Raw genomic sequence first — 8446 nt, 5'->3', positions numbered from 1 at the left:
GCTTCTGTTAGGTCCAGACCATTTCTGTCCTTTATCGAGCCCACCTTTGCATGAAATGTTTCCTTGGTATCTCTAATTTTCTTGAAGAGATCTCTAGTCTTTCCCATTCTGTTGTTTTTCCTCTATTTCTTTGCATTGATTGCTGAAGAAGGCTTTTCTTATCTCTTCTTTCTATTCTCTGGAAACTCTGCATTCAGATGCTTATATCTTTCCTTTTCTCCTTTGCTTTTCGCCTCTCTTCTTTTCACAGCTATTTGTAAGGCCTCCCAGACAGCCATTTTGCTTTTTTGGCATTTCTTTTCCATGGGGATGGTCTTGATCCCTGTCTCCGTACAATGTCATGAACCTCAGTCCATAGTTCATCAGGCACTCTATCTATCAGATCTAAGCCCTTAAATCTATTTCTCACTTCCACTGTATAATCATAAGGGATTTGATTTAGGTCATACCTGAATGGTCTAGCAGTTTTCCCTACTTTCTTCCATTTGAGTCTGAATTTGGCAATAAGGAGTTCATGATCGAGCCAGTCAGCTCCTGGTCTTGTTTTTGCTGACTGTATAGAGCTTCTCCATCTTTGGCTGCAAAGAATATAATCCATCTGATTTCGCTGTTGACCTTCTGGTGATGTCCATGTGTAGAGTCTTCTCTTGTGTTGTTGGAAGAGGGTGTTTGCTATGACCAGTGATTTTCTTGGCAAAACTCTATTAGTCTTTGCCCTGCTTCATTCCTCATTCCAAGGCCAAATTTGCCTGTTATTCCAGGTGTTTCTTGACTTCCTATTTTTGCATTCCAGTCCCCTATAATGAAAAGGACATCTTTTGGGGATCTTAGTTCTAAAAGGTCTTATAGGTCTTCATAGAACTGTTTAACTTCAGTTTCTTCAGCATTACTGGTTGGGGCATAGGCTTGGATTACTGTGATACTGAATAGTTTGCCTTGGAGACGAACAGAGATCATTCTGTTGTTTTTGAGATTGCATCCAAGTACTGCATTTCAGACTCTTTTGCTGACCATGATGGCTACTCCATTTCTTCTGAGGGATTCCTGCCCGCAGTAGTAGATATAATGGTCATCTGAGTTTAAATTCACCCATTCCAGTCCATTTTAGTTCGCTGATTCCTAGAATGTCGACGTTCACTCTTGCCATCTCGTTTGACCCACTTCCAATTTGCCTTGATTCATGGACCTGACATTTCAGGTTCCTATGCAGTACTGCTCTTCACAGCATTGGACCTTGCTTCTATCACCAGTCACATCCACAACTGGGTACTGTTTTTGCTTTGGCTCCATCCCTTCATTCTTTCTGGAGTTATTTCTCCACTGATGTCCAGTAGCATATTGGGCACCTACTGACCTGGGGAGTTCCTCTTTCATTATCCTATCATTTTGCCTTTTCATACTGTTCATGGGGTTCTGAAGGCAAGAATACTGAAGTGGCTTGCCATTCCCTTCTCCAGTGGACCACATTCTGTCAGACCTCTCCACCATGACCCGCCCGTCTTGGGTTGCCCTGCGGGCATGGCTTTGGTTTCATTGAGTTAGACGAGTCTGTGGTCCTAGTGTGATTAGACTGACTAGTTTTCTGAGTATGGTTAAGACCTTTAATATATAAAAAGCACTCCAAATCAATAAGAAAACACGTTCTGCCAACAGGAAGCTGGGCAAAGATCCAGTCACTCCTGCACAAGCAGCAGCAGCTCCCCTGGCAGCGGGGCGGCCTCGTCTCAGGCCCAGCACGGCGTGGTGCCCCCTCAGCAAGGTGCCCATCCCTCCGGGGTGGTGGACGGGGGCGGGTGGTGCTGTCCTCTCACCCAGAAGCTCCAGCTCACATAGCAGGAGCGCCTGGGCTCCTGGGCTGTCCCCTGCCCCCAGCCCAGGGCACTGAGGGGCGTCGCAGCTCCTCCCCGCCCTCATACAGGGCTGCCTGACCTCCTTCCCCTCCTCCTCACCCCCTGCCTCCCCTTCTGGTTCCACTTGCTCCCAGCCACACCTCTTACCTGTTTCCCAGTTCACGAAGCCTGAGAGAAGCCAGGGCTTCCTCCCCAAACCCAAGTGGAAGGCCCCAGGGAGGTAATGAGTCTGAGGGACCAGCTGGCAGCCTAGCCCGCACGGCCCAGCATGCCCGGGCATCCTCCTCCATGCCCACACGCAAGAGCTCGTGAGGCCCCATGGCAGGCCTCTAGGGCAAGGGCGAGCATCTGTGCCCGGGGATGAGAGGCGGGAATGCCCCGCCCCGCAGATGCCAAGCCCGGCAAGCCCCTGGGCACCAGGGTGGAGGCGGGCTCAGCTGCGGGAGAACAGGCGCTCAGGGGCCGCGAGGGCACGCAAGCCGCGCGCAGCCTTGCCTCCTCCCCGCCAGGGCTGGCCCCCGGCCTGCTAGCTCGCCGCGCTCCTGTTTTCGCTGTACGTGTACTTCATCTACTTTCACACGCGCTCAACAGTTCCTTTCAGAACCAGTAGAAGAGAGGACCAAGCGATAAAGTAGGAAAATGCATTTAGAAAAAAAGAAATAAAAAGCGAAAGAGGCAGATGGACCATCAGGTGGGTGGGTGGCTGAGCCCGCCTACCCACACGAGGTTCAGAGCCGAAGGCGGGCTTCCCTCGAGCCCACCTCTGACCAGCTTCGCCCGGTGCCGCCACGGGCAGGCTTTCGTTCTGCCTCCCTCAGAGGAGATGGTGGAGGGCGCGGGCGAGGCGGGTGCGCTCACCTGCAGCAGCAGCAGCTGGGCCGGCCTCTCGGGCACGGAGCTCATGAACTGCAGGTGCCTGGCGCGGTCACAGCCGCTGGTACACAAGGTGGGGCGCAGCAGGCGCACGACAGCGCGGTGGTCGCCGGCCTCGTACAGCCGCTGCGTCTCCTCCAGAGACTGGCAGCGCTCCAGCGACCGCAGGTTCTTGTCAATCTGGAAAAGGCCCAGGATCGCTGGCTGACCAAGCCATCACGGGCCCCCTGGGGCGGCCAGGGTTCTGCCCTTATCAGACCCAGACGAGAGGCATTCACAGCAAGCGACTGCTTTACAGACAGCACCTCTGTGAGGGTCAAGGCGTGCCAGTCTTCAAAGAACAAATACACCAAAAAATCACAACTACCCGCAAAGCACAGGCTCCAGACAGAGGATGCTTAAACAGTTAGCCAGCCTCCCAGCCACACTCCAGCAACCCAGCCTCCTGGGCTGGGGTACGAGGCTGCAGAGATCAAGCAGGCCCCGGCCAGAGGCAGGAACCCACCACCGACCCCTGGAGTCCTCTCTGCCAGGAGCCTGCCAGACACGGGTAGCAGGCCGCTGCACCGGGCCTGGCCCTGAAGCCACTCTGCAGAGCCTGACGGCCACCCTCAGCCCAAGGACATGTCACAGACACGGAGCTGAGGGTGGGGGTTGGGGGTTGGGGGTTGCACAGTGAGGCCAGGAGGAGAGCCACAGGCCGCTGGCCAGCCCAGGGCCAGAGCAATGCTGGTCTGCTTCTGGGGAGGTTCCCTTCATCCTGCTGGAGCTGCCCCGCCACACGGGCCTGGGAACCAAGCAAGACCCCTCCCCACCCCAGCAGACACCCCCCGCCCCGTTCCCAGCCGGCTCCCATCCCTGGTCCCCGGCAGGTGCTCCATCAGGGCTGAGCCTTCAAGTCCACAGCACCCTGAACGCCAGGGCTGCCTCTTCCGGGCCCCCTCCCGCCCTGTCTCCTAGTCCGTACGGACAGGTCAGGCCTTCGACAGGGAAACACCGTTGAGGAAGCTCTGCTCACCTCCTCCAGGGAGACCACCGAGTCGCTGTGGAGGTTGGGCAGGCGGATGGCCACGTCCCTCTGCTCGGCCCCCGCGGCGGCTGAGCTCTGCAGCATCTCCGTGCAGATGGCGTAGTTCTCGAGGGCCTGCTCCCTGTCTCCCTGGGCAGAGGAGGCGCGCTCACCAACTCGCCAGGGCTGCCTCCCGAGCCCCTCACACGGGGGGCACCACAGGGGTGGGCTGGCCGATCCCCACCTTCCCCCTACACGGCAGCTGGCCAGAATGGAGGCTCAGCACGCATCTACTGAACAGATGGACGAACGAACGATCCACGCCACAGGCCCCCAGGGGAGCGCGGTGACCCCTGTGGCAGGGGCGCACGGCCCAGAACCTGTCCAGGGCTCAAGCGGAGGTGGCAGAGTTGTGACTAGACTGGGCCTGCCCCACTCTGGAACCAACCAACCACCTGAAGGGTGCCACGGTGTTCAGGGGGCTGGGGCCTGGCCAACCCGCCCCAGTCCTCCCCATGGCTCTCAGGAAACACAAGCAAAGGGCCAAGGCCACAAGGCAACCTCTCTGGGTCCGTGGGGTCCACGAGACCCTCCCGGTGCTGTGGCTAGGTGGGTGGTGGGCACGCTGGCTCCAGGACCCTGAAGATCACCCCCACACCGTGCTTCCTGACGCCGAGCCCAGTGCCCAGGTGCTATCAGGCATACACACACGCTCCATCATGTGACCAGCCCCTCCCCTCCGAGCGGGGTGCCCAGGTTTCCTCCCCAAAGCAGCTGCCCCCAGACCAACCTGCAGCGCCAGGAATCGAGCCTTCAACCAGTACACGCGGACCACAAACTCCAACCAGCCATCCTCAAACAGGTCCCGCTGGGATGAGGCAAACGACAGTTGCAGGAGGTCCCCCAGGAAGTGGGCCCCTGGGAAGTCGGGGCCGAACCTGCCATTCAGCACGCCTGCGGGGCAGTTCCGAGGAGACACTGAAAACCGTCAGGCCGGAAGGAGTCAACCTCATGAGTGGGGCCCAGATGCCCTCCTGCTCCCCGAGGCCCTGAGCCCTCAGAGCCCCATGGTCCCAAGTGGCCAGCGTCAGAGCCCGACGGGCCCAACAAGGATGCAGAAACCCTGGGGCTCGCAGCCCTCACCAAGCAGACTGCGCTGAGCGTATCTGGGGACACGCAAAGTGTCCAGTGATGACCTGAGGAAACAGAGGTGCCCCAGCCCTCATCCCAAGTTACCAGCAGGCAGGTGGCTCCCGTGGGGCTCAGCCACTTCTCAGAGGCCCCGGGCCTTTCCTGGCCTGACAAGGTGGCCTAGGAAATGTGCCCCTGGAGGAGGGACTTGGCCCCGGCTCCTGCCCCCTCCAGAAAGTGGGCCCCCATGGAACACTGGATGGGGCCTACCTGCAGAGCTCCGGCCCTTGGTCAGCAGCCACTGGTCCAGCTGCAGCTCCATGCAGGAAAGAGACATCAGCATCATCTCCTGCAGCACCGGCGCGGGGTCAGCAGGGTCAGCAGGGCCCCGACGCCAAGGGGACCCGACGTGAGGGGGCCCAGGGGCCAAGGGTGGAGACACAAGGAGCCTCAGCTAGACTCGACTCTGATGGGGACGCCACTCTGCCCTCTACTATCCATTCCCTGAGTCATAACCAGTGGCTGCTGCCAGGATCTAAGGACAGATGGCACCTCCCTGAGATGGACTCGGGAACACTGGTGAGACCCACCCGCCCCCTGTCCTGGGGACCGTCCCGTGCAAGAGGCAGCCCTGCCCCCCGCCAAGCGCAGGCCCTCAGCCCTGACAGCGCCCGGAGTGGGTGCATGGCTCCCCCGCATACCAGGAAGCTGAGGCTCAGCAGTGAGGGGGCGCCGGCCCAGCCAAGGGGGCACAACTGACAAGTGACCCAGCGGTCTGTCCGGGGACCAAAGCTCCGGCCCCACCACCATTCCACCCTGCCTCGGGGGCCGGACCCGGGCAGATGCCTCCGGGAGGCAGTCCCAGGCGTGTCCCAGCAGAGGCTGCCTTCCCAGGGGCCCCTGACCCACACAGCCCTGAGCACCTGTGAACCCGGGGCTCCTCCACCTCTGGGAGCCCTGGACACCCCCAACGCTGCCCCTAGAAGCAGCCGCCCTCCTCCAAGGAAGAGGGGCCAGAGTGCCCTGCAGACCCACCTGGATGTGCCGGTTGCTGCAGTCCCTGAGCAGCGGGTTGGGCAGGCTGGCGCTGTGCCTCCGCCAGCTGTGGTAGGTGCTGAGCACGACCTCCGCCAGGCCCGGCGGCCAGCGCAGCAGGAACCTGAGGCCCATGCTCTTCAGGAAGCACACCATCAGCTCCAGGACGCCCCCGTTGCTCAGGTTCCCCAGCAGAAAGGCGTGCACGTCCTGCTTCTCTGCCGGAGGGACGTCCCGACGTGAGGGGGGCCCGACATGAGGGACGTCCCGACGTGAGGTACGTCCCGACGCGAGGGGGGCCCGACGTGAAGAGGGGCCCAATGCGAGGGGACCTGACGTGAGGGGGGCCCGACGTGAGGGGGGATCTGATGTGAGGGGGGCCCGACGTGAGGGGGCCCTGACGCGAGAGGACCCCCGACGCGAGGGGGGGGCCCGACGTGAGGGGAACCAGACGTGAGGGGGGCCTGACGTGAGGGACGTCCCGACGTGAGGGGCCGGGCCCGACGTGAGGGGGCCCCGACGCGAGGGAACCAGACGTGAGGGGGGCCCGACGCAAAGGGGACCTGACGTGAGGGGGCCCCGACGCAAGGGGACCTGACGTGACGGGGGCCCGACGTGAGGGGGGGCCCGACGTGAGGGGGCCCCGATGCAAAAGGGTACCTGACGTGAGCGGGATCCGACGTGAGGGGAGATCTGACGTGAGGGGGGATCTGATGTGAGGGGGGCCCGACGCAAGGGGAACCAGACGTGAGGGGCCCCCGACGCAAAGGGGACCCTGACCGTGAGGGGCCCCGATGCAAAGGGGACCTGACGTGAGGGGGCCCGACGAGAGGGGGCCCCGACGCAAAGAGGACCTGACGTGAGGGGGCCCGACGTGAGGGGGGACCAGACGTGAGGGGGCACCAGACAAGAGGGGGCCCGAGGAGAGGCGGGACCAGACGTGAGGGGGACCAGACGTGAGGGGGGCCCGACGTGAGGGGGATCCGACGTGAGGGGGGATCTGACGTGAGGGGGACCAGACGTGAGGGGGGATCTGATGTGAGGGGGGCCGATGCAAGGGGAACCAGACGTGAGGGGGACCAGACGAGAGGGGAACCAGACGTGAGGGGGGCCCGACGTGAGGGGGGCCCGACGAGAGGGGGCCCGACGTGAGGGGGATCCAACGTGAGAGGGGACCAGACTTGAGGGGGACCAGACGTGAGGAGGCCGGATGTGTGTGCGGCCCGACGTGAGGGGGCCCGACGCGAGGGGAACCAGACGTGAGGGGGGCCCGACGTGAGGGGGATCCAACGTGAGGGGGATCCAACGTGAGGGGGGACCAGACGTGAGGGGGACCAGACGTGAGGGGGGCCCGACGTGAGGGGATCCAACGTGAGGGGGGACCAGACGTGAGGGCGCCGGATGTGTGTGCCGCCCGACGTGAGGGGGGGCCGACGTGAGGGGCCCCGACGCAAAGGGGACCTGACGTGAGCGGGATCCGACAAGAGGGGAGGCCGACGTGAGGGGCCGGATGTGGGGGGTGCCCGACGTGAGGGGGATCTGATGTGAGGGGGGCCGACGCAAGGGGAACCAGACGTGAGGGGGCCCGACGCAGAGGGGCCCCGATGCAAAGGGGACCTGACATGAGGGGGCCCCAACGCAAGGGGAACCAGACGTGAGGGGGGCCCGACGTGAGGGGCCCCGACGCCAAAGGGGACCTGACGTGAGGGGGCCCGACGTGAGGGGGCCCCGACGCAAAGGGGACCTGACGTGAGGGGGGCCCGACGTGAGGGGGGCCCGACACAAAGGGACCTGACATGAGGGGGGCCCGACGAGAGGGGGATCTGACATGAGGGGGGTTCAACGTGAGGAGGGCCCAACGTGAGGGGGCCGGATGTGGGGGGGGCCCGACGTGAGGGGGGATCTGACGTGAGGGGGGCTGGACGTGAGGAGGGCCCAACGCAAAGGGGACTGACGTGAGGGGGAGCCCGCTGTGAGGGGGGAGGCCTGATGTGAGCGGGGGGCGCCGACGGGAGGAGGGACCTCCATGCCAGGCCTGCCTCCTTCGGGAGAAGAGGGCGGCAGTGTGGAGAGCCCGTGCCCCCCACAGCTGCGGATGCCACCTGTCCAAGCCTCCAGGCTGAGGGTACAGTCTCACGCAGCAGCACAGCGCCCAGCACTCAGCCACACCCAACAGTGAGATGCACCTTTGGGCCAGCAAGGCCCGTGCCCGGACGGCCCAGCGCCTCACTCGGCCGAGCTCAGAGCTCAGGCGGGACAGAGCCAGGCAGCCCTGGGCCAGCCCTGGACCACCACCCAGACATGGCCCCAGCAGCGCCCACGGTGCCCACTCCTACCAGACTCCATGAACGTGGCCGAGTCGGAGGACAGCCTGTGGGCCCCCGCGCTGCGGAAGCTCTCCGGCTTGGCCTCTGGCGGGACTTCATAGCTGTTAAAGGGGTCGTCTTCCTCCTCAGGGTCCAGTCTTCTCAACCTGCAAGGAACACACGAGACTCACACCAGCCCGGCTGGCCCCAGGCAAGGAGGCTCCGCCTCTGCAGGCCTTCAT

General features: G+C 62.5%; 1 protein-coding gene across 1 annotated transcript; it reads right to left on the bottom strand.

Annotated features, from left to right (window-relative positions):
• Window positions 1-2708: 2708 nt before the first annotated feature.
• Window positions 2709-8371, bottom strand: LOC108634983 (calcineurin-binding protein cabin-1-like; the record flags this gene model as incomplete). Its single annotated transcript, XM_018045299.1, is given in 6 exon segments — window positions 2709-2903; window positions 3742-3882; window positions 4523-4710; window positions 5134-5212; window positions 5899-6116; window positions 8235-8371. Coding segments are annotated over 6 exon segments (958 nt in total), but the record flags the coding sequence as incomplete, so codon positions are not given.
• Window positions 8372-8446: the final 75 nt, after the last annotated feature.

Source organism: Capra hircus, unplaced genomic scaffold, assembly GCF_001704415.2.
Source record: "Capra hircus breed San Clemente unplaced genomic scaffold, ASM170441v1, whole genome shotgun sequence".
Taxonomy (NCBI): domain Eukaryota; kingdom Metazoa; phylum Chordata; class Mammalia; order Artiodactyla; family Bovidae; genus Capra; species Capra hircus.
The sequence above is the reverse complement of the archived record's forward strand: the minus strand, read 5'-3'. Positions and strand labels throughout refer to the sequence as shown.